The sequence below is a fragment of the Pyrus communis genome, chromosome 17 (assembly GCF_963583255.1).
Source record: "Pyrus communis chromosome 17, drPyrComm1.1, whole genome shotgun sequence".
Lineage (NCBI taxonomy): Eukaryota > Viridiplantae > Streptophyta > Magnoliopsida > Rosales > Rosaceae > Pyrus > Pyrus communis.
Window position 1 is genome coordinate 2,184,908 of NC_084819.1, and position 26,634 is coordinate 2,211,541.

The window sequence follows — 26,634 nt, forward strand, 5'->3', positions numbered from 1 at the left end:
TTGAATGTGTTTTAGACGTTACTTGCCTTGCTGCTTGAATATTGTGAGCGGGTTTGTAGAAGAATTGCTTTCAATTGCGGGTTTTCATCTTTAATGCATTGTATTACGTCCGACCTTGACATTGAAGAATGAGTAGTTGAATGAGTAGCAAGTATATCAATTTAATAAAAGAACAAGTTAATCAGAATAATAATAATATGAAAGCAATATTCTCCTAATTGAAGACGTTGAATGGTTGTTAAAAGAGGTGGACTCCTTTGGCATAACATTTTGGAGACTGGATCATTGATTTTGCAAGTCATGTGGGTGATGGAGAAGTGCTTGAACCAAAGCTACGTTGGACATTGTTAGGATGGTTAGGAAGCACGTCCTAATTCCTAAGATGGATTACCAATGCATCTCAGAGTGGGTGTATTTAATTGGAATTTTAATGGATTATAAGAGTTTAAATACATGGGGTTTTAGATTCGATTTTTGTCAAAGGTAAATCTGAACTCACTGTTCTAAAAATCATCGCCTATCACTACCTAGGCTGTTAGCCACCGCCTCGATTAATACCTAGGCATTTGAAAATTAAGAAAGGGCGCCTGCATAAACCGTCTAGGCACTTGCCTAGCCCATCCAGACTCGCCTGGGCACCCGCCTAAGTTGCGACTCACTTTGATAGAAAATAGATAACTTTAATTTTGCATTTTATTTTTTTTCAATAAATTGTAAGAGACTTGTTGAATACTTAAATGAACACATATTATATGCTTGTTCCCCATGTTTTCATTATGTTTCAATACTTCATAATATATGTCATTCTATTTTATAGTTTATGATGAAGTTGTATATATTCAAGTATAAGTAGACACTTATTTATACGAAATATAATAGATTTACTTAAATTCGCCTAGAACTGTCTAGGCGCTAGGCTCTAGCTCGCCGTCCGACTAGCACCTAGCATTTTTTAGAACCTTCTGAACCACATTATTGATAGTCTATTGTGAGACTTAGTCCACTCTTCATCCCTTAGTGTAGATAATTTCGTTTGTTCACAAAAAAAAAAAAAAAAAAAAAAAAAAAAACAAACAAACAAACATTTGTATTCAAACAAGATTTTAAAGGAGTTCATAATGACTTTTTGGTAACGTTTTACAAAACGACTTTTGAAGAACTGTTTTGTAAAACCAGCAACACACACAAAATATTTATTTTTATGGTTTGAGAATCATCTAGTAGTTTAATCCGAGAATGATTTTTGAGAATGAAAACATTGTAAACGCATTTGATATCAATAAATAAAATGTTAAAATAAATAATGTAAATTTGTATTTGGTAGTAATTGTGGAGACATAATAACTACATCCAGTAGAAGATGGACATGTAGACAATATGCTCAATATGTGCTCTTACCAATAAGGACCGTAAGAACTACTAGTTGGCAGGACTGTGGATATTGGCTTGCATCATCAAGGATTGCCTAGTATGCTTTGCAGTCTCCCCTCCCAGCTGCCTGCTAGGATTATTCCCTATAAATAGGCAGGTAAAATAGAGGAAACCATAATCGCCACTTACTACTAAGAACTCTCTCAAGTTCTCTTTTCTATCCACTACTTTTTGACTTAGGCATGAGATGCCCTTCGATACACCCTCACCCGAATATCCACGTGGACCCAAAAATCAAGGCATGCTAACCATCACCTGGAGGGTCACGAAGCCATAATATATAAGCGATGTGTAAAAGTACAGATACATTAAAACCAAAGTCTAACTAAAAGTTTTAGTGCGAACTGTAGGATGAACCCTTATTACAAAGCATGCAGTGTCAGAGCATAAATAAAAGTGTAACACAATTAAAGAATATTCTCATTTGGATAGGATGGATATTTGTACAAAATAACATAAACTAACTTTTTACATAATCGGAAGTGGATGTCAGCAAGTACCAATGATCCTCGTCTACACCGGAATACAACTACTAAGTCCTAGAGGGCGCAAAACAAAAATATAAAGATTTTCTAAAACCTTTGTTTCTTGGAATATAGTAACCCCTCACACCCTATCCACTATTATACTGGATCACATGTTAGATTTTGATATCGTGGACTTTTTAGTTAGTGTGGATCTTGTTCGCGTTTAGCCTTTTAGGTGTTTTTATAGTTTTGTTGGGATTTGTATCTTGTACATGTCTCTAATTTATTGTTGAAATTGTTTTAATGAATATCACTATTTTTTAAAAACATTAAAACAATTTCACATGAGAAAATTCAATTTAATAAGATTGATAAGGAGACTTTCTCAAAGTAAAACTCTTCATGGGCTTTCAACCACCTCATACTTTTGGCATATTGTTTTATAATGTTGGCACGAGAATTGTACCAAAAACATAAAATAACGGTGAATCAAAAGTGAGGGAATCTCCTTAGCGTTTATAATTTGAACATATAACATTTTCCAATAAAGTAGAGATTAAATAATTATTGGCGAGTCCTTATAGATTTTAAACCTAAGCACTCTTTTCGTAAGCATTTGACATCCTTCGTTTTTCTAAAAAGATTAATTTAAGGACGACTATCTTTTTTTTTTTTTTTTTTGAGATCAAGAAGGAGGATCTTTAAGATTTCTGAACTCCACTTAAACAATTAATTACACTTAAATTCAAATTTAAATCTCTCTGTCATTTAATCCAAGTGGCTTCGAGAAGCATGTGGATTCGACACCTAGATGATTCTTTCCAAAACATAAAAGTCAAAGAGAGTTTTGTCTAGTTGTTCATTTGATTTGATTTCTCTTGTCCTTTTTACATTATTGAGTTTTTCTAAGGCCCCATATACGTATTTCAATACATATAACAACCATTCGACTTCTGACGCATGTATACCTCCAACCCTTTTGGTATGGAAATGACATAGTATATAGTCCCATATATTGCATTATTAGGTTAAGCTGAGTCACTAAACCATATTTATCGCTTCAATCTTAAAGAGGGGTTGGATTAGCCTAATTGTGTTTTTGTAGTGGCACCTTAATTATATATATATATATATATATATATATATATATATATATTGAGAAATGCTAAGGACACTTTCAAGTGAGACTTTTCATGGACTTTCTGTCACTTTATAGTTTAACATTAATTTTCGTGTCAACATTATAAAACATTGTATAAAAAACATGAGGTAACGAAAAGTCCATAGAGAGTCCTAAACATTAGGGTTTTTATCACAAATGATTCCTGAAATTGACCCTCACCATCAAGATGGTCCCTGAAATTGAAAATCAATCAATGTAGTCCTTAAAAATAGGTGTCGAAAATCAATGTGGTCATTCTGACACAATTCTGTTAAGTGTTGATGTGGCACATAAATGAGCCTTACAAGTCTTTTTTTTCCCTCACAAATGGTCCTTGAAATTGACCCATGACATCAAAATGGTCCCTGAAATTGAAAATTGATCAATGTAGTTCTGCAAGTAAGTGTCTCAAATTAATGTAGTCATTCCGTCACAATTCTGTAAAAAATTATGTTATGTGCTGATGTGACACATAAATGGGTCACACAAGTCTAATTAAATTAAAAAAAATTACAAATAGGCTTAATAATTTAATAGTTAATAAAAAAATTGTCAACCTAAAAACCTAGTCTTGCAATCACCTCCGATCCTAGTTCACATTTCTCTACCTCTTTCGCTCTCTATTCTCTAAAAAAAAAAAAAATTCTCAATACACCCATCTTTACACACTTCGACTTTACCGAATTGAACCTTAATTGAGACCACCTTTGGTGACGGCTTGGCCCATCGGCAACAACTGCTAGGACATCACCGTTAACATTTAGGCGATCAACATTCTCACAACTTAATCTTGGAGAGCTTGTTCAGCGCTTCCTTAGTGGTCTGGTGATGCAAAGAACAGCGAGGCCTGCCTTGAGATAATGAGGTTATAACTGAGGTGCATCCATTGTTGGTTGAAAACTATTTCCACACCTCCTCTTAGGCCTTGGTTAAGCCTTGTGCCTTTGAGAATTTATGGAAGGGATCTCTCTTCGGAGTAGGCCCTACTATAAGGAAAAGAAAATCGGTTGTGCAAAAAGGTACTTAGACAATTTTTTTTTTAAATTAATTATTAAACCCACATCAGCACATAACAAATTTTTTTACAAATTTGTGGCGGAATGATCATATTCATTTGGTACACCTATTTTCAAGGACTACATTGATTGATTTTCAATTTCAGGGACCATATTGATGGTGTGGGTCAATTTCAGGGACCATTTGTGATAAAAACCCGTAAATCTCATGGGGCCCATTTATGTGTCACATCAGCACTTAGCGGAATTTTAACAGAATTGTGACGGAAGGACCACATTGATTTATGACACCTATTTTCAGAAACTATATTGATTGATTTTTAATTTCAGGGACCATCTTAACGATGAGGGTCAATTTCATGAACCATTTGTAATAAAAACCTTTAACATAATGTGTTTCGTAGTGCACTTTATATATACGTTTCCCTCAATTATTTGTTCTCTTTTAAGCTGTTTATTGTGATGCTACCCTTCCATCTATCACGACATCCATATATTTATGCTTTTGGATTGAATAATCTTTTCTTTTCTCTTCTCAAGTCAATTTTCTAATAGCTGTATTGGCAATGAATTGACATCTACAGCTCTAACTAGAAACTGCTTTGAGGAAATAAATATGCTCAATATCTACAGGTTGATCAGTTTAAGGATAGATGAGTTCGGATAAGATGTTGATATTATACTAATTATTTTTAAAAAAGCATTGTCTTCGGCTGACAATAATGCTAGAAAGATATATTTAAGCTGAGTTTGATACCTAATTGTAAGCTTACTTGTAGTGATATAACTTTATTGTAAGTGAATTATCCTGTTTTGAAAGTATCGTAGCTTTGTAAATATACTATCATAACCTTGTGATCTAGTGATCATTGCCGGAAATCTAAAGTCATGTCATGTGAATGTGAAGAAGGTATATATTTGTTGCGAGTTCGATAATCGGTTTTGGCTAGCTTGTTCACTAGATTATTAATTAGTTGGTATTAATTAAACACATTTTTTGAGTTTTTATTTTAATTTAACGATATATTTATATTAATGGGTGGTGATCTTGGGCTAGACTACAAAGTGGGCATGCAATAATACTTTAGTATCGAACTTGTCATCGACTGAAATTAAAGCAAAATCTCTTATACGTAGAGAAAAATACTATTTGACCATAGAAGACTAAATGACATTTTCAAAGTTTTAAAACACAGAGCGCTTAAAATCTTGTGTACAAAATGATGGACAAATCTTCGTATGCATGACGTTTAACCGTCATATATGCATGGGTTTGGGATGCTCTGAAAGTAACAACCTTAGTTATATACATGCATATATATTTTCCTTTACGACGTACATGCATACACAGTTATTACCAGGTGAAGCAATTTTAGAACGACATTTAGCCTGGAAATGATGAGATTTATATCTGAGGGCACAAAAATGTTGCCCTTTATGTAATAAATAAATTTCTGGTATTTGTAGTACTGTTTAAAGTCTAAAGAACACAGGCAACCACACACTTTATAGTCAGCGATTGTTAATCAATTAGAAGAAGAACTAGATTATAAAGATGATATAGATAAGGAAGGGTGGCTTTTCCTTTTGAGTGCAACTTTGTACCAAACATATACATTTAAGAAGAATTATGTTAAAGCTGATATAGAATAAGCTGCTGGCATCTCCTTTTCCCATTATTATTGGATGAATTGATATATATATATATATATATATATATATATATATATATTCTTGAGTATATTATATAAAACTACATCAATTATTGGGTCAGTCACAATTTCATACCTCATATTTAAAACATTTCAATGTTATACCTTATCTTACGAATTTGTTACAATTTCATACATTCCGTCAATTTGTCTGTCAATTCTTTCATTAAATAGTGATGTGACTTGAGACGGGGCCCACTCTCTATTAAAAAATTAATTAAATATTAAAAACTAAAAAAAAATATATTAATAAATTTTTTTTTGCATGGGGGACCCACCCCATATCCCCCTCACCCTTCTTCCCCGCTCCCATCTTCCCCAACCCAAAACCAGAACCACCCTAAACCTAGATCCCAAAAATGGCAACATGGGTTTTGTTCATTTGGTATTTTTCTTTGACCCTTTTTAATATTTTCAAGTGCAGAGCTCGCCCCCAAGGTGGGTGTGAACTACAGCCAGCTGGGCAACAACCTCCCACCACTGTCGCAATTGGTGAAGCTCATCTAGTTTCTCAAGGCCAAGTGAGTCAAGCTCTATAACGCCAACCCCAAAATTCGCACCACCCTCTGTAACACCGACCTCCAGGTCTCCATCGTGGTCCCTAACGAGCTCATCAACAACATCTCCTCCAATTAGACGTTCACCCACCATTGGGTCCACACCAACGTCGTCCTCTTTTACCCATAGAGACTCTGATTCGGTACCTCCTCATTGGGAATGACATCCTTAGCCAACTTGATAAACATATTTGGTATAATCTCGTACCCGCAATGCGAACACCAAACCGGGTCCTAGCACAGATAGGAATTTCGAGTTGCATGTGTACTCGGTTGACTTGAGCGAGAAGATGCTTTTGTCAGAGTACTTGCCGTTGCTGGCGGCGACGAATAACAAGCCATATAAGGGGCTGATTTGGTGCATGGTGGTGAAGGGAATGAATATGAGTGCGGTGGCGTCGGCTCTATCATACGCATGCTCGTGAATAGGGCCGCGGTTGCCACGTTAAGGCATGGGGGGAAGCAGCGCGGTTGAAGAAGGTGGAGGAGCAGGAGAAGAAGCTGGAAGTGAAGGAGGCGAAGGCAGAAACAGATGAGAAACTGGAGTGGAGAAGGCGAATGCGGGTCGGATCTGGGTTTGGGGTGGTTTTGGTTTTGGGTTGAGGGAAGACAGGAGCGGGGAAGAAAGGTGAGGGGGATAAAAGGTGGGTTCCGCATGCAAATTTTTTTTTTTAGTTTTTAATATTTAATTAATTTTTAAATAGAGAGTGGGCCCGTCTCAAGCCACGTCATTATTTAACAGAAGAATTGACACGGAATGTATGAAATTGTAACAAATTCATAAGATGAGGTATGATATTGAAATGTTTTAAAGATGGGGTATGAAATTGTGATTGACTCACTAGTTGATGTAGTTTTATGTAATTTACTCATTTATATAAAGCCAACAAGTCCAATGAATATTGTTTTTTGGTTCACAAGCTTCGCCAAAAAAAAAGAAGAGGACAAAAATGCCCCTCAAACAAAAAACTTCAAAAGCAACCCAAAATAATGCATCAAATATGACAAGGGTATTTTCGTCATTTTCTGGTATTTTTTAATGATTAATTTTTTTGTACTGTTTTTTTTAATTAGTAACTCACAATATACTAGCCATAATGTGATTCAATCAACTGTTCATTAAATATTATTTTCTCTATTTTTAAACACGTTCAAAACATCTTAAGAGGCATGCAATGCCGATTATAAAAAAGGTTTTTCGCACGCGAATAATAATGTGATTAAATAGTTGTCAAATGATTGTTTATTTTTTTTAACAAACGATATTATCTACACTAAGGCCATCACCAACCGAAGGGTCCAGAGGGCCAGAAGGCTGAAAATAGCTCGAAAACCGTCTCCAACCGAGGGCAAGGCCAGATGGCTCGTGGAATCTGAGAAGGCCCCACGGAATCCGAAAGGGTTGGAGGGTTGGCTGCAAGCAACTAGCCAGCCCGGCCGGGGCTGGCCAGAAAACTGATTAATAATGTCGATTATAATCGACAGGAATTCTTAAAAAGAATTTTGAATCCAACGGCTAGTTGACGTCAACTAGCCGTTGCTAGCTAGCTCTAGTTACCGTTGGATTCTTTTTTATTTTTTTAATTCTATTTTTTTTCCTATAAATTCCTCACAAAATTTTCACCATTCCTACACCATTTCAATTCTCATATTTTCCTTCCTCTTTCAAAAATCTATCCTTCAATTTTTTATAATAATTTTGAAATGGCTTCGTCTGCAATGAAAGGTAGGGATTGGACCCGAAAAGAAGATGAAGCTCTTTGCAAGGCTTATAGATAGGTGTCGGATGATAGTGTGAGGGGGAATTGTCAAACAAATGACGGTGTTTGGACTCGTGTGTCCAAAAAATACTTAGAGTTCTATGAAGGCACCACTCTAGTGAATATTCGAAACCATGAAAGTTGTTCTTCAAGATGGAAGAAACATCTTCAGCCAAGTTTGAACAAATGGCATCAAGTATTGTTAGCAGCCGCAAGTAGACATGAAAGCGGCGCTAATTACTACGATGAAGTAAGTGTTTTCACAATTTATTTTAAATATTTAATTATATTACATTTAATTTCATAAATTAATTTCCTTTAATTTTTTTCTAGGTATGCCAGGCGGAGGAATTGTATATGGACAGCAGCTCGAAACCCTTTTAGTTTCACAGTTGTTGGGAAATTTGTAAAGGGTGGGTGTTATTTGAAGATCCACCACAGAGAGCTCCTACGTCGGTGTTCGGAATTGCATCCTCAGCTGCAGATATGGATGAAGATGGATCTCCAACCATTCAACAAACAAGGGTAGAAAATCTGTCTTTGAGTGAAGGTTCCATACCTAAGGTTATGGGATGAAACAAGGCTCGAAGGTTGAAGGAAAAGGGTAAGGCAAATGATGATTACGCCGCTCAACATGAAGTAGTGGTCTCATTGCGATTATTGGTGGGGCAAAATGCCCTTGAGGCGGAAGAAAGGAAGTGTAGGCATGAAGAACGGGCCAAACAAATACAAGAAGAGATGGATGATAAGAATATGGAAATGAACACTTCGAATTACACTCTAATTAGTAAGGCCTATTTTGATAGGAAAAAAAAGAAGAAATTATGAGCCGACGGCAGTTGTTTACCTCTGACTATACTCCTACGATGGTGGATGATGAAGATGATGTTGATTATGGATATTAAATTTAAGTTGTAGTAGTTTTTAAATTTAAGTTAATGTTGTTTTCGAATTTAATTTATAGTTTTTAAATTTAATTTGTCTTTTTTAAATTTTAGTTGTAGTTTTTAAATATAAGTTGTTGTTTTTAAATTTAAGTTGTTGTAGTTTTTAGATTTAAATAATAAATTATGTTTGGTCCTATGGCTCTCTGTTGGAGATGTTTTTTGTGACAGGGCTAAAATGAGTTATCTGGCCTTTTGACCCTCGGTTGGAGACGGAGGCAAATATGACCCTGTACTGTTTATTAAAATATTAATATCGTAGAGGGCCAAATGGCTAAAATGAGCCCTCTGGCCAGCCCTCGGTTGGAGATGGTCTAAGGGGGAGGGGGTGGATTTAGCCTCACAATGGGCTAGCAATAATGTGATTCAATTAGTTGTTTATTAAATATTATTTTCTCTATTCTTAATGTAAATTCAATAGAGATCGATTTTATTATGTGGATTCAGCTCTTTTAATTGGTTTATGAGGGATTTCTTCTAGCATGATCTAAGATTATTCATTTACTTCAAATATTTGACTTTCCTTTTGTTAATTTACGCATATAAATACATTTAAAATGTGTAAGTCACGTGTAACACACCGTAATTCAAAAAATGCCTTCTGCACTATGAAAAAAATGTGCATAACTTGATTAAGAAAAAAAAAATCACCCTTTCACTCCCTGCCGACAGTGTATGCTGATACATACATGCTTTATTCTCTAATTCCTAACTTATCTATCATAGATTGCAACCAGCAACTACAAAGTATAGCTATTTTTTTTTATTGAAAAAGATGTCATCCGCCACCCTTTATAGCCGGATCCCTTTCAACCTAATTAACTTTAAATCCGGATCGTTTAAATTTGATTCAACGGTTACAGTTATTATTATTTTAAAGGAGCCTCTTATTTGAGATCGTTGGATCAAAATTTAACGGTCCGAATCTTGAACTAAGTGAATTAAGTTGAAAGAGATCTGGAAAGGATACCTTTCCCCTTTTATATATATCATTTCAAATTGCAAATTTTGACAGTGACATTGCGTTACAGTACTAGCTTGTGGATGTGTTTGATTTGACGTAGTAGAGAAATACTGCCACAACTAATTTTGAGGCTAATTTTAAGTACAATTAAGGCTACTTTATGGGATGAAAATTATGCAATTGACATTTTGGCCTTAATCTTGTACTTAAACGTACGTTGATTTTTTGGAATTTCATATTATAACCTTCTCAAAGAAATTCAAGGTTCAAAATTCTGGACCCAAATCGACATACTTATGGACATAACAGTAGGCCTTATATCCACTAGCCTTTATGCATGCGATAAACTGTGTGCAGAAGGTTGTCAAATAATTTTTTTTTTTAACAAATAATATTATCTACACTAAAAATCAGGGGATGAACTTAGGGCTGGTTTGGTATTGCTGTGCTTTGAAAAAAAGCTGCTTCTGCTGTGCTGTGAGAATAAGCAGCTGTGAAATAAAGCAGCAGAGTGTTTGGTAAACTTTTTTGTAAAAGTGCTTTTGAAAAAAAAAAAAGCAGTATTAGAGTGTTTGGTAAACTTTTATGTAAAACAGATGTGAAAAAAAGCCAGTTTTTCAAAGCTAGGTTTTGTAGCTTCTTGTTTTTGGCTTTTTTTCATCCAAAACTGTGAAAAAAAGCTGAAGCTGAGTGTTTACCAAACACAAAAACAGCTCCCAGCTTTTTTTTATAGCAGCTTTTTTCAGAATCACCTCAGTACCAAACCAGGTCTTAGTCTCACAATAGGCTAGCAATAATGTGATTCAATCAGTTATTTATTAAATATTATTTTTTCTATTCTTAATATAAATTCCATAAAGATCAATTTTATTATGTGGATTCAACTACTTTAATTAGTTTATTAAAGGTTTTTTTTCTAGCATAATATAAAATTATTTGTTTACTTTACTATTTCACTTTCATTTTATCAATTTACGCACGCGTGTGTGTGTATATATATAAAGGACTTAATTACTGTGCAGGAGTGATTAGTGTAGTATTGATTAGTAATTACTTAACCAGCAAGCAAGTAGCCTTGTATGTCTGCAGGTACATTACGTATACCAAGCGATAGTCACATCGAGCTTTGGTTTGATAAACTGAACTTTCAAGAAAGACTATGGAGACTTTTTCAAAACGAAGTTCTTTTCATGAATTCATTGTTATTTTATAATTTAATGCCAATTATTATATTAATATTATAAAATATTATGTAAAAAATATGAGGTAGCATATATCTATTGAAATTCCCCTTAACATTTCTCTTGAACTTTCCCTGTTTAAGCTCTGTCATTTAGGAAATTTAGCTGACGTAGTCACATTTGAAGTGCTCGCCACGAGGCAATTTTATAGACTTCCAAGTAGGGATGATTATTGGTCCAAGAGGTGATCGGTATGCCATTTTTAGCTCTGCCTCTGAGTACATAGGAAAATAGGGTTTTGTTAGAGAGTACGTGGATTGACTTGTCATTTGCCTCTCGAAGATTCTCTACCCTTTAATTTTCATTCATCTTCATCTTTTTCTTTCGCATATTATTTTTTATCTTATTATTTTTATAAAAAAATCAATATAAGATGTTGACGTAGCTTAATCGTGACCGTTCAAATAAAAAGACATACAAGGATAGAAAGATTAGGAGGATAGAGAATCCTCTCCCTCTCTATAGAAAGCTTAATTGAAATCTCTTCCCTCTCTATAGAGAGCTTAATTGAAATCGATCAAAATTTTGAAAGTAACTTGAAAATGAATATAGATTATAAAAGCACTTTTTGGTGCTCCATCTGTTCTTCGTAGAGGATGTGGATCATCATTGGATTCTTCTTTTTGTGGGAATCCTATAAATCTTTATATTATAGTCATTTATCGTACATGTCCGTTAAGTAATGTTTATATTTAATTTTAAATAAAAAATTTAAATAATTTTTGACCGCACGATATATACTGAATGACTAAGATGTGAGGATTCTTAAAATCCCTACAATTTGAATCCGAATAAGATCCAATTCCCTCCATAAAGCTTTTTCAAATTGTGATGAGCTTATAAAAAACAATTTATCGTACAATACAGTCGCAAACAACTATTTGTGACTGTAACCCAACATATTAAAATTGGAGCAGGATTTTTTTTTTTTTTTTTTCCTTTCCTTTCCCTCTTCTCCTATTTGAACGGTCACGATTAAACTACGTCAACATCTTATATTAATTTTTTATAGCAAGAGAAAGACAAAATAAGAAAATGTTAGAGGAGGGGATAGGAGGGGATGAAAATGGATGAAAAGAGGAGTGAAGAGAATCCTAGTCCATTAAAATTTTGTATAGTACATGTACATGTATTTCAAGGAGCTATTATTGCCACTTTATGCAAAATCATCATATAGTAATCCCTGCTTGTAGAAAAAAAAACAAAAGCAAAAAAGTGTATGATAACTATATTAGAATGTCGTCAACAATTTCTCTATTTGAAGTATAAATATAAAATCATTGAAATTATAATACCGCGTACCCATCATACTTGAAGGATAGTATATTATTCATATATTCATTTTTATCTCTTATACACCCTTATTAATATTTTACCATTGATCTTCTTCAATTATTTCGATCTGATGATAAGAAATTAAGAAGAATGTGTGAGAAGTAAAAATAAATGTGGATATCACTACCCTACTTAAAAATTACTTGGAGAAGGCCAGCCTAGCATATGCTAAAGATGATCTCAAGGGTCTTATAATTTTATTTTGCAAACTAAAAAAAGAAAAAAAAAAGATGAAGATATACGTTCTCTGTATAATCAACTATGACCAAGAAATCAGAGATTCTATTATATTACGGCATCTCTATTGAAAGATGCAAAATTGAGATGGAAAAGTTACATTTACATCTTATTTTACATTTTCAGGAGATGTATAATTTAGGATGAAAATTTAGGATTTCATTTATTTTTCTCTCTTTAAATGACGGGTTTCACCTCCAAAAGATGTTAAATGTGTAAGTTTTCATTTTATTACATCTTCTGGCCAATATTGGTGTTTTACAGATCACCCGTTGGAGATCAAAGCATATAAATGTCAATTTCAAAGCATTTTTCACCTTCCATTGGAGATGCTCTTATATATTAATTAAAAATCAATATTGTCATAAGAAGATTCTGCCAGTGCTAAAACCTTAAAGCAAGCGTTAAGAGGTGGATTATCTATTTTGGTGTAACTAATCTTTCTTCTGCAGCTTAATCTGATATTAACGACATAATCGTACGTAGTGATTAGAAAACATTGGTAGCTAGCTAGCAGCCTGTGCCAACCTGCTTAATTAGAATACAAATCTGCTTAATCTGGTTATGGTTATATATAATAATGATCAGAGAAGTTTGTACGTAGGCAGTAATCAAAACCTACTCCACTCCACTTGCATGGAAGAATTAAATACTGAAAACCCTAAATATTAAATAAATATATATAACAAAAAAAAAAAAATGCATGCAAGTTTTAGTTCCTTAGTTCGTAACAAACTGATCAAGTACTAGTGATAAATTAATACGCAAATTATATTAATTAACTTCATTGTTCACTAAATTTTTTTCCATCATTTGGTTACATGCATAAATTAAGTTGGTATATGTACATATATGTGTAGGGACCCAAATACAAGATAGCGTTGCTTCTAAGCAATATATTAGGAATTAGTGATCAATAATGGTGACAACAATCACATTTAGAGTATACAGCTACCAAAGTCACCTTTATTTTTGTTGAAGAATGCAATTTCAAGTCAAAAACTTGAATAAACTACTACAACGTGATAATAAATGGTTTTACTGTTGATTGTATTAAGGCATTTTTGTGATAAAACTCAACATCGATTGAACTATACAATTAGTTAAGTTGGGACAATATTTGATTGTATTGTAGTGTGTTAGGGTGCACAGGTAATTAAGTTGAAACAAAATTGATTTAATTAGTAGTCAACCTCTAACTGAACACTGAAATGAAAGCCCTTACATATTCCCGAACAAGTCATAAGGTGGCATGAAACTAAAGGCCCTATTGTGTATATATATGTAACCAAGCTAAGTGCTCACATACGTACAACTCTCTCTAGATTCTCTAATCTGTGTCCGTCTCTCTCATTTAAGCATGTTTACAATACTGAGTTCCTCCAATATTGGAGAAGACAGAAGCAAAACACACACTTCCTTTCTAAGCATGTTCTTGATCATACAAATCTTGCTGCTATCAGTAGAAGCTAATCAGGCTTCTTCACCATCCCTTTTCTCCAAATTCTCCAGAGCAGGACCATCCAAAGAAGCCAACAACATTGTATCTGTTTGCAAACATACCCCTCACCAAGCAGCTTGTGAATCCATTTTCATCTCCAAAACAAGTAATATTACTACAATTACTAAACCACCCCCTCAAACCCTTGAAGGCCTCTTTGTCCACTCAGTCGACTTCAGCATTATAAAGGCTAGTTTGGCTCGCGCTCTTGCCTATAATCTTACCATCTCCCATCGTCAAACCTCTCATCAAACACACTCACTTGGCGTTATCAACGACTGCCTTGAGCTGCTCGAGGACAGTATCGATTTACTCGATAATGTCATACTCAAATACGACAGTACCAAAAGCGCCTATAGCCATGCTGACGACGATATCCAAAGCTGGCTCAGTGCTGCTTTAACCAATCAAGAAACTTGTCTAGACAGCCTTGAGAGTGATAAGTCAATGGTAGACAAGGGCTCTATGGAGACTTCAGCTCAAAATATCAACCAATTCATAAGTAACTCTCTGTCACTTTTCATGCTCACTAGTAGGTCACCAAAGCAGGCCCAAAAGAAAAACCCTAGTAACATTGTCGGTGGCCGGAGGCTGTTGTCAGATGATTTTCCCAGTTGGCTGTCCGGCGCTGAGAGAAAGCTTCTAGAAGCTTCTGTGGGTGACTTAGAAGCACATGCTGTGGTGGCTTTGGATGGGAGTGGTACGCACAAGAGTATCGGCGAAGCACTTGGGTTGGTGGCCTCATTGGCTGAGAGTGGAGATGGCGGCAGGTCTGTAATTCATGTAAAAGCTGGGACTTATCATGAATATATTAAAATACCAACGAAGCAGAAAAACGTTATGTTAATTGGTGATGGTTTGGGGACGACGATTATTGTGGGCGATAGGAACTCTGATGATGGTTGGACCACTTTCCAGTCTGCCACAGTTGGTAAGAACATATCAAATTTCCCTCTTTTTTAGGTTTTTTGGTTTCTAATTAATATAAGAGAATTTCCTCTTCTTTTTCTTCATTTAAAATATATGGCTTTTTTATTTTGTCAAATTGTAAAATATGTAAATTACCTGTTAACAAAATCTTTTTTGTTATAAAGAATGGTGAAAAAACAATTTGGTCATATATCAAAAAATAAAATCATAACAAGTAATGTCTCGCACAAGTTCAAAACTTCCCACTTTTTTAATTATTGTAATCTTTTTGAACCTCCTTAATAATAATAACTTTTGTTAAAAAAAAAAAAAATCAAAACTGTTAGAGAAAAACTAATATTTAATGACTGGTGCTATTGTCACTCACCAAAATTATTTACAAAACTCACTTTTAAAAGAAAATTATTATGATTTTATACTAGTTGAAGATAATATTAAAAATAAAATTATAAATAAAAAATTATAGGGTTTGCTACCACTCATGTTATTAGAATTTGTCTTTGACAATTGATATTTAACTGGTGTCCCGTGATGCCAACTTTGGGTTGTCTTGTAATGTCAGTGGGGAGCAATGGTAGCAATGGTCTCGATCGTAGCTCCCGCGTTACAGTGGGAGACCAATCAACGTTAGTTAGTCAGCTAAATATTACATCTAATCATTCACTTTATCATCATTTAAAAATTATATCTGTAAAAAAATTATTCAATTTGATATCATTTAGTCATCCATATGTGTCAAACTAATCAACGATGTTGATAACAAGTAGCATCGTTGTGATGAACCGTCAATTTATTTGATGCATATGAACAATTTCGATTATGAAGTCCGTACGTCAAAAATACATTAATCATAAATGGAGAATGAGTAGATTCTCTGTGAAGGAAAAACAAGCATTATTATCCATAAAAAAAAAAATAAAAAGACAAGAAAATATAAAAACAGTTCACATGTCTATACATCAAAATCAACATCAAATAGAAAAGAATGAAATCATAAAGGAATAGTTGGTTCTATTAAAATTCTTTCTTTTCTTGCTTTAGTCCACCACCTTCCTTCGATATCCATTTCCCTAAATTATAATGTTAGACGTGATGCTCATAAAGGATGATCAAGGTTTTAATTTCGTAGGTTTTTTTTTTTTTTTTGACAAAAAGAGTTAGAAGGAAACTTTTCTCTTACCTAATAAAAATTGCATGTCCTCATGGCACATAGTAACATGCAAACAACCCTGTTTTCAGCTGCTATGGGAGACGGATTTATAGCTCGTGACATAACGTTTGAGAATAATGCCGGTCCATCAAAGCACCAAGCGGTTGCCCTCCGAGTCGGCGCTGACAAGTCAGTGATTTTCCGATGCTCCATCGTCGGCTACCAAGACACCCTCTACACTCACTCCAAGCGCCAGTTCTACAGAGACACCCAAATCTACGGAACAGTTGATTTCATATTTGGAAACTCAGCAGCAGTTTTCCAGAACTGCAACATTTACGCAAGAAAACCCGCTTCGACCGGTCTCAAAAACTTTGTCACAGCACAAGGCAGAACCAGCCCGGATCAGAACACTGGAATTTCGATTCACAACTGCAAAATTTCGGCTACTTCGGATCTTGCTCCGGTGAAATCCAATTACGAGACGTATCTTGGAAGGCCATGGAAGCAGCACTCAAGAACAGTTATCATGCAGTCTTACTTGGATGACTCAATTAGTAGGGCTGGTTGGTCACCTTGGTCAGGTGGGTTTGCTCTAAATACATTGTATTATGGTGAGTATTCAAATTATGGGCCTGGGGCTTCAACTTTGGGTCGGGTCCGGTGGCCGGGGTATCATGCGTCACTTACACCGGTTGCTGCACAAGCCTTCACTGTTGGTGGTTTCATCTCTGGGAACCTTTGGTTGCCTTCCACTGGGGTTTCTTTTGATTCGGGACTCATTAAATGATCGCAATAGCGGTTTTCGCACTCTCAGTTTAGCTTCTGACACTTTGGTTGTGATGTGAACGTACAAAGTATATAACATACACAATTTAAATGCGAGAAGCTAAACTAAGAGTGCCAAAATTACTACCTTTTGAAGACGTTGTGCATTTGTATAAAGTTGTATTTGTGTTTGGTTAGATGTGATCTGAAACCAAGGGGCTTATGTGATCGCAGGCGTATTGTAGTTATGTTGTGTGATAGTGTTTTCGGCCTTCGATCCCCTTGAAACAAGCAATAGTTGTGTTACTATTCTTTAAGTTTAAAAATCCAGTTGAATAGATTGGAAGCTTATGTAACTTGTGTTGCTTTTGGTGAATGCAAATTCGCCTACGAATAACAACGGTCTTCATCGTATAAATTTTACAATTAGAACTGTTACATAATAGAAGTCTAAATTGTGGGTGCAAAGAAATTTCTCAATAACCAAAACGACGATTTCCTCAATGTTGTGAAATCTTTAGATAAATGTCTTATATTTACGGTACGAGTAAGTACAGATATATGTGTGTTGTGATTGATGAATCCTCCACTAATCACCATTTGTCAATCTTAATCTAGAGTTTACAAATAAATTAGTGGTGACTAGGGACCAATAATTCCATAAACAAAACTACAAACAATCAAATGAACAATTTGTAATATATATATTGACGCTAACCTAGTTTTTAATGCCCAAAAAAACTACAAACAATCAAATAAACAGTATTGTTTAATGATGATAGCGAGAAAAATAATTTAAAGCTGCATAATCACATCCATGTTAATTTGCCAACAAGGGCATAAATGTTAATTTACATACTCGGAGAGAAATTACATAGAAAATTAGAGACGGATCGTCACACTAATCACCATTTGTCAATCTTAATCTAGAGTTTATAAATAAATTAGTGGTGACTAGGGACCAATAATTCCGCAAACAAAACTACAAACAATCCAATAAACAATTTGCATGGTTGATGATGACCTAGTTTTTAATACAAAAAAAAAAAAAAAAAAATCACATAAAAAATATAAACTTAAAGATTTGACTCCGCCTTGAGTCCTGATTGATCAGAACGTGGCACCATAAAAGGGAGACACGTGTCTTGTTAACTCTCCAAATTCCTTAACCAACCTTGCATTGTTTTTTTTTTTTTTTTTTTTTGAAAATTCATTCTTTGTTTTGATATCAACCAGAAAAAAAAAAACTGAAAACTTCCTGTCAAATACAAAAAGGCAAAAAAGAGGATGAAAGGTAGGTAGGGATGGAAGGCCAAGACCAAGAGCACATTGTGATGCTGCCATTCATGGCTCAGGGCCATCTCATACCATTCCTGCAACTTGCAAGAAATCTCCAACAGAGAAAAAGCTTGATCACTGTCACCGTCGCAAGCACCGCCCTCAACATCGACTACCTCCGCACAACGATCGCCTCCAACTCAAGCTCCCAATCTGACTCCAACATCCGCTTGGCTGAGCTATCATTCTGCGGCACAGACCACGGCTTGCCCCCGAACGGCGAGAACACGGAGAACTTGCCTCTCAGCAAAATAGGAAACCTAGTTGCTGCATCAACGAGTCTTGAAGCTCCTGCTCGCCGCCTTATCTCGGATATCATCGAAAAGGAAGGCCGCCCGCCGCTTTGTATTATCTCTGACATGTACTTTGGATGGGCTGCTAATCTTGCAAACTGCTTTGGAACTGCGCATGTGACTTTCACCACAGGTGGTGCCTATGGCACTGCAGCTTTGGTGTCTATTTGGCTTAACCTCCCACACCGTTCTACAGCTTCGGATGAGTTCCCGGTGCCGGGGTTTCCTGAGAGTTACCGCTTCCATATATCTCAGCTGAATCCATACTTAAGAGCTGCAGATGGTACTGACTTCGGGTCAAGAATTTTTCAACCTCAGCTTTCGCTTTCTACCAAATCCTTTGGTTGGTTGTGTAGTACTGTTGAGGAGATTGAGCCAGTTGGATTGAAGATCTTGAGGAACTACCTGGGGCGTCCTGTATGGTCCATCGGACCACTTCTTCCTTTAGAAGCACTCAACAAATCATCTACGTTGGCCTTAAGTGTTTCAAGGCAACGCGCCGGAAAAGAGTTCGGCATACCTCCTGAAGCATGCCTCGAATGGCTTGACTCACAAGGTTCGGATTCGGTTGTTTACGTCTCATTTGGTTCTCAAAACAGTATAAGTTCAAACCAGATGATGGAATTAGCTCTTGGGTTGGAAGAAAGTGGAAGGCCTTTTATTTGGGTAATAAGGCCTCCGATTGGATATGACATGAAGGGTGAGTTCCGAGCAGAGTGGTTGCCCGAGGGGTTCGAAGATCGAATGAGTAAAGGAAAACAAGGGTTGGTGGTGCACAATTGGGCACCCCAGTTGGAGATATTGTCACACAAGTCGACGGGTGTGTTTGTTAGCCACTGCGGATGGAATTCAGTGATGGAGAGCTTAAGCCAGGGGGTGCCAATGATAGGGTGGCCGTTGGCGTCCGAGCAGGCATTTAACTCGAAGATGTTGGCGGAGGAGATGGGCGTGAGCGTCGAACTTACAAGGGGATCACAGAGTGTTATTGTTGGGAAGGAGGTGAAGAGACTGATAGATTTGGTAATGGAGAAAAGTGGCAAAGGAGGAGAAATGAGGAAAAAAGCTGGTGATATTGGGGAGCAGATAAGAGCAGCAGTGAGGGATCAGGCAGAAGACAGGGGATCGTTTATTTTCGAAATGGATGATTTTCTTGGCACCATTTTAGCAGCTAGAAGAAAATCAGCGCTTAAAAATTACTCCGGGATAACGGGCTGATCTACCCCAAGAGTTCACAGCAACAGGAAGATTTGGCACCTTGATGTCAGCTCTTCACCACCTGGGGCTATAGTATGTTCCAAGGGTTGGGCTGTTTGCCCAGTACGTCAGCTGATTTCAGAATGTCAATCCATAGAGAATTAGAAGTGTGAATTTCCTCTTGTATGCCGTAATCAAATGCCTAACAGGAATAAGATTACGTACTTTGTCGAAATAAAAAATAAAGCAAGAATTTGCCATATACTGATGAAACTTGGCACTCAAATTTAGTTGTCCATAACAGATATACGAGAACAAAACGGTTCATATATTACATATAACAAATTACACAGACGACGCATTTCGACATTGGAAACAAATGGAATTCAAAACCCAGAGAGCAAATATAACTTAAGTATGGCAACAAATCAATCAACAGTTCACACATTCTCACAGATATGCATCTTCACGCGCGAAATTCCAAATAATCTAGCAACATCTAGCTTCGACGCCTTTTTATTAATACTTCACCTTGTAGAGAAGAAGATGCGTTTCAATTTTCCTTTTGAATTTCTAAGCTGATGGGAGAAGAAGATCGCTTTGATAGGGCAGGCAACCTAACACGATATAGATCTCAAGATGATGCAGTAACAGCAGGCTGGATTGGGTTAAATGCAACCTGCTCGGCACAAGTTAACACGTCATGAGGCCCTGCCTCGTCTCGACCGACACCCATAAGGTCAAGGTAGTACTGGTAATGTGAAACGATGTTGTTCATGGCATCAATGTCACCCTTGCCACAAACTGATTCCCCATAAAGAATATTCATTGTAGTGCCAAATCCAGGAAACCGCTTACTCAATGTATCGTTCTTGGTAGGCTTCCAGTCTCCGACAAATGCTTCGTGGGCTGAGGGTTGTGACTTCTTGATAGGGGTCATCCACCTCCATACTGCAGCTTGGAAGGCAAGAGTAGCATTCTGCTCAATGTATTCTGGATGGTTCAACAGATCCGCCTTCAAAGCGTCTCCAGCTGCACCATAATTGTAGTTCCTGGATGGTAGAACCAATGTTAAATTAGTAACATTGTCTATTCAAAGAACTCAAACTACATCCTAATATATCTTCTAGAACGTCAGATGTCACTAGATTTGAGGAAAAACATAAATGTGACAATAGCTAGACTATGGAACAAACTGACAGACAACAACAAAGGCTTATCCCACTAAGTGGCGTCTGCTGTATGAAGACAAATATGTCTGACCGACAAAACAACTCTATCTAGTTTCCGCCACAAGTAAATTACTAGCTTGCAGTGTGTATCATCTAATTTGTGAACTTGCTAAGATGGCATTATACGAGTAGACCAACGAATTAATCTCATCTAACGATAGCTCGCTCTACTTTACAACACAACTGACATCATCTTTGGTTAATTTATTTGGTAAACGAAAGCTCAGAAATATGAATATTATGAAAGGAAATCGACATAAACCAATGATAAAATAGATGGAATACAAACCAGTAGATAGGCAAAGCACCACGGCCATAGTATTCAGCTCCAGGACTGCACGGATATATGTACTTGTAATAGTCATCACAGTATGACTGCATGGGACTCATTTCCCTGTTGTAGCAAAGCCCCCAAGCGAATGGTCCTCCGGTGGCCACACCGTAACCACCTGGAACAATCATCCCCATCGCCGTCAACAACCATAAGAACACCGGTATACATATGTGAAGTACAGCAAAAGCTTACTGTATTTTATCAAGGGTTAAAAACCCTTTTCGTCACTGGATTTATGGTCACTGCGTTTTCAATTTAGCCAATTCGGTCACTGTGTTTTACAAAATTTGCAATCTTCGTCACTTCTCGTAACTTTATGTTAAAAAATTATTAATTTTTTCATTTTTTGACTTAAAACACAGTGACCGAATTAGCTAAAATCGAAAACACAGCGACCAAATTGGGAAAATCGAAAACACAGTGACCAAAATTGTATGAAATCCAAGTTTTTTCCCTCAAAATCGAGGTTGTTCATAAACCCAATTCACTAAAACTCAACAAATCTCAATCAAACATTACTAATTATAAAAACAAGAGCTACCCAAAATAGCAATTCTATGCACAAACAAGAGTGGTGACTTACAAGAGGTTTTGCTGCCGACATGTCCAAGAAAGGCGGCCATCTCCTTCATCTGCATAAGCTTCCCACCGGTGGTCCCAAACCCAAGAGGCTCGAAAAGCGCGGCGGCGGTGATAAACGCCTGGTAATCCCAAAACCCAACGGCATGCGCCACCGGCGTGTTTCTCTTGGAGAACAGATTCTCAAACTGGTAAGTCTGGAAGTAATCGGAGATGGTGAGATTGCAACAGTACTTTGACCACCCTTTACATTCCCACCCTTTGTCGCACAGCTTCTTCCCCCTCACGATCTTCACTTTTGCGACGGTGGACGAGTAATCGCCGTCGCTGCTGGCACACAGGACAACACTCAGCGCCACCACCGCCACCAATGCAGCAGCGGAGATCTTCATGGTTGGATGCGGAAGAACAAATGGGTTTGCTTCGGAGCTCGGCAACCAGGAGTTAATAGCTAGCTGTTGGTGAGGTAAGCGTTCGACGGGGTGTCGTTGGAGGTAGATGTGAGTGTCGGTGGTTAAATGGCGTGCAAGTTGAGGCGGCAATGGACGGTGGATGATGGGTTGATTAGGGAGCTAAGATCTTGAAGGTGTTCGAGGTTTAATGGGGGGAACAGGCTGGAATTACGTTGGAGGGGGGCTGACCCACGAAGCTCCACCGACAGCGGCTGACGTGGTGTGAAGTCTCAGTACTACCTTCTTGCCACTTGGCAGAATAAGCAAAGGAGAAAATGGGAATTGAATACGGATCGACACAGAGAATCCTCGCCCCTTACTGCCTCGAATGGAGGGAAGAAGATCCGATCCGAATCTCTCACGTTAAAGGCCAATGATCAAGTGATTCGGATCTTTGAAATTTGATCAAACGGCTACAATTATTATAACTTCAGAGGGGCCTTTGTTTGTAGCTGTTGGATCAAATTCCAACGGTCCAAATCATTTGATTTTGGGCCTTTGATGGAAGAGATCCGGACCGGATCCTCTTCCTGAATGGAGTAATGCTAGGAAGATCAATGTTGATTATCGTACTTATTTTTTATTGGTAATATATTATTTACTTTGCAAATTTGATTTATAGATGTGTTATGGGACACGGACAACTACAAAAAATAATATTTACAATATAGTGCAAAAAGAGAAAAATAAGGTCTGAAAATCATATCATTTCTTCATTTTATTTATTTATTATTAAGTCGAAGGAGGTCAATGCTATTACAATAATTTAGGGAAGTAGAATTTTTGAACCTCAAACGCGTGGATTGAACTCCAACACCATGTTCATTAGAATATTTGACCACATGCAAAAATATAAGTCATTTCCCATCTGTTGTTGGGGTGTTTTGTGATGTGTGTATTAGTATAAAAATTACGATACCAAACTCACGAGAAATTTTTCAATGTGTTCAAAATAGGTGGTGGTATCTCATATGTTATTATACAAGCAGAGAAATTTTTTTTATTTTTTATTTTTTCAAATATCTTTCTACTTGTATAATAACATAAGACATATGTATCGTGTTGCTTCTATACTAATTCTCCAACCCCACAACGTCTCAGGGAAAGCCTACTCCAATAAAAGACCATGTGTGGCCTTGGTAGGCTAATATGACAAGAAACACAATAGAGTTGAAAGTTTACCTAATGACACGAGGAATAATAAAAAAGATTCTTGATTTCTTTAACCCATTCCAGGTTGACAAATTATCAATATCAGTATAAATTATGTATTCCTAGCTAGCTTTTTTTTTTTCTTCACACTTTTCTCAATTTTTAGACGTCAAATTGAGTAAATTACAAAAAAAACTCAGATAAAAAAACTATCAAATCATGTGTAAATAATAAAAAAAAGCGTATGAAAATCATCATTTTTCAAAATTTTCATCACCGATAAGATACAATGTCGTGGCAGGTGCAATCTTTGAGGGTGAAAGTCGATAATTTTTAGCACCGACAAGATAAATGTGGAATGCACCAGAGAACGCAAAAAATATTATGTTCTTTAGTATACATGCAATTAAGGTTATCTTTGAGTGAGAAATTTGTAAATGCATGTATGCAGATTAGTTAAGAATTCCCTTTTAATTTGTTAGTAATTTACAAATCTATCTCCCATGCTTTTCCGATGCTCTTGAAATGCGTTTCGGTTCGGTTTCATCTAACATTTTGTAGTACCTTCTTTACTCAGCCTCAATTCCTTTAGATCGCCATCCTAATGTCCTATCATGGGTCATTCTCACAATATCGTTTTTCTAGATTTAGTTTTGCGATCAAGGGGATATTTTATCAGTTTCGCAATCAAGATTTAATCTTTTATCGTTTTAGTCAATTGCCCATATTTCTTTGCCAACCACTATTAACTAATTAATTTCCTACTATTCCCCTATCTACATTTCCTAATATATTTTTTTCTTTACTTCCAAAGTAAATTTTCTATTATTTCTCTACTTTCCAAGCCAAAGCTATCTCACACAACTTATGTATGAAATATCTGAGTACTAGTATTATTTTAAAGCGGTGCTATACACATATTTTTATTTTTTATTTTTCATATATCTTCATAATTTTTGACTAATGAATTGAAGAACATCAAAGGATATAAATTAACATAAAATATATGAACGATAAAAAATAGGGTGTTGATAGTACCAAACACTCTTTAATATAACAACAAAAATGCGGAGCGCTTTAGTTTTGACAAGTAGAAAGCCGAACAACATCACGTGAAGAGATAACTTAAGAACCCTTTTTCCCAACAGCCAAGGAAAACAGGTCATGACCCAAAAAATAGAATAATTAACCCTTCTTGTCAAGAAATTAGATATTCCACACTTTGGCAAATGATTTCCACACTTCTTTTTACGCTTTCTCCTATATTTTTTCATCTTTTCCGTAGCATTTGAATTGAGTAGATCAAAAGAAATCAACCGACATAAATATAGGAGAGAAGTGTGGGGAAAAAAAACCCAGTAGCGTGAAAATCACTAACGTATCCAGAATTATAATAACTAGGGCAAGTAATACTAATAACTAGCAAGAACAAAAGAAGAAGAAAAGACGAGTAGGTTAGAAATTTAAAACATGCAGACAAAAACAAGTGCGTCGAACTTATCTGAATCACAAGTACGGATCCCGTGACACCACAGCATGGCCAACTTTTGGGTCCACGGGACCACCGTCAGCAAGCAGTACCGCTCCTCCCATACCTTCCCACCACCACCAATAATATTCCTTTGCTTCTCATTCCCCTATAAAACCCACCAACTTTGGAGCTCCAAAATCCACAACCTTAACGCACCAAACAATTCCTATGAGAAAAGATATGGAAGGTGCTCGTCAAAAGCTGGTCGTAGTTTTGGCTGCTGTGGTTTTGGTTGCAATTGCAGGCAATGGCGGTTTTGTTCATGTTGTTAATGCTCAGAACATATGCAACGTCTCTGTCAGCGATTTGATGACTTGCAGGCCGGCTGTGACTTCTCCGAATCCGGCCGGCACCGCCTACAAAAGCCTGCTGCGCGGCGCTGTCGCATGCCAACCTGAGCTGCCTTTGCTCCTACAAGAACTCCAGTGTCTTGCCTTCTCTGGGGATTGACCCTAACCTTGCCCTACAGCTTCCCGCCAAGTGCAAGCTTCCCCATCCTGCCAATTGCTAGACAGAGCGACGTACACAAAGGTCTAATCAACAAACATGATTTAGTTACGATTAAGATATGGTTAATCGTGCAATCATACACAACTTTGGATAATTAATATGCTTTGTAAGCATGTTTAGTTTGGATGTGTGCGTTTCTTTTGTCGTTCTAGTTCAATTTGCTATCATGTTTTCGATATCGAATATGTAATATTATTAATAATAGAAATGTTGGTTTTTTTTCTTTTTTTTTTCGGTAACAAGCCTCTTTGAATACAAATTTTAGGGACGGGACTTACCACAAGTCTCTTTCAATACAAATCTCGGTTTTCACATAAGTGGTTATGTTCAACTTATGGAATATATAATTAAGATTGCAGTCATATATTTCGCATATAACTCTAGTTTTTTTTATATGGTTTTCGAGAGAAAAGAAATTTATTAAGCTTAATAGGCTCCAGCAAGTGAGGAATATCTCCCATCAAAATTTCACAAGTATTATAATTATTAAGATGATTAAGATCTAAAGATTCCTAATCCTTCAACAATATACACATACATACATACATACATACATACATACATACATATATATATATATATATATGAAACACCATCTCCAATGGTTTCCTAATCCTTCAACAACATACATACATACATACATACATACATACATACATACATACATACATATATATATATATATATATATATATATATATGAAACACCATCTCCATTGGGCTAAAAGTCAAAATTTTTAGTCTAGAAACAGCTTTTCTGCTCCAACCGTTATGGCCTAAAATTTTAGCCCGGGATTATTAAAGAATGAACTTAATCTATTTTTTTCTTAAATTAATTTTTTTT

The 26,634-nt window shown here is 36.2% G+C and overlaps 3 protein-coding genes across 3 annotated transcripts; 2 read left to right on the plus strand and 1 right to left on the minus strand.

The window, feature by feature from the left end:
* Nucleotides 1-14,180: 14,180 nt before the first annotated feature.
* LOC137723606 (probable pectinesterase/pectinesterase inhibitor 35) lies at nt 14,181-17,331 on the plus strand. Its single transcript, XM_068462804.1, has 2 exons — nt 14,181-15,258; nt 16,497-17,331. Exons 1-2 carry the CDS (start codon nt 14,187-14,189, stop codon nt 17,195-17,197), a joined length of 1,773 nt encoding a protein of 590 aa, XP_068318905.1. The 5' UTR covers nt 14,181-14,186; the 3' UTR covers nt 17,198-17,331.
* Nucleotides 17,332-18,449: 1,118 nt separating this feature from the next.
* On the plus strand, nt 18,450-20,207 carry LOC137722477 (UDP-glycosyltransferase 92A1-like). Its single transcript, XM_068461485.1, has one exon. It carries the CDS (start codon nt 18,480-18,482, stop codon nt 20,019-20,021), a length of 1,542 nt encoding a protein of 513 aa, XP_068317586.1. The 5' UTR covers nt 18,450-18,479; the 3' UTR covers nt 20,022-20,207.
* Nucleotides 20,208-20,262: 55 nt separating this feature from the next.
* On the minus strand, nt 20,263-22,618 carry LOC137722478 (chitinase-like protein 1). Its single transcript, XM_068461486.1, has 3 exons — nt 22,150-22,618; nt 21,522-21,681; nt 20,263-21,052 (listed from the first exon to the last, which is right to left on the minus strand). Exons 1-3 carry the CDS (start codon nt 22,535-22,537, stop codon nt 20,635-20,637), a joined length of 966 nt encoding a protein of 321 aa, XP_068317587.1. The 5' UTR covers nt 22,538-22,618; the 3' UTR covers nt 20,263-20,634.
* Nucleotides 22,619-26,634: the final 4,016 nt, after the last annotated feature.

Bases quoted from the DNA above. Each gene is read 5' to 3' on its own strand.
- LOC137723606 (XM_068462804.1), top strand. From the start codon at position 14,187: ATGTTTACAATACTGAGTTCCTCCAATATTGGAGAAGACAGAAGCAAA. The intron at 15,259-16,496 runs GTAAGAACATAT...CCCTGTTTTCAG, and splicing joins TTTCCAGTCTGCCACAGTTG to CTGCTATGGGAGACGGATTT.
- LOC137722477 (XM_068461485.1), top strand. From the start codon at position 18,480: ATGGAAGGCCAAGACCAAGAGCACATTGTGATGCTGCCATTCATGGCT.
- LOC137722478 (XM_068461486.1), bottom strand. From the start codon at position 22,537: ATGAAGATCTCCGCTGCTGCATTGGTGGCGGTGGTGGCGCTGAGTGTT. The intron at 21,682-22,149 runs GTAAGTCACCAC...TGATTGTTCCAG, and splicing joins TGTCGGCAGCAAAACCTCTT to GTGGTTACGGTGTGGCCACC. The intron at 21,053-21,521 runs GTTTGTATTCCA...TCTACCATCCAG, and splicing joins GGTGCTTTGCCTATCTACTG to GAACTACAATTATGGTGCAG.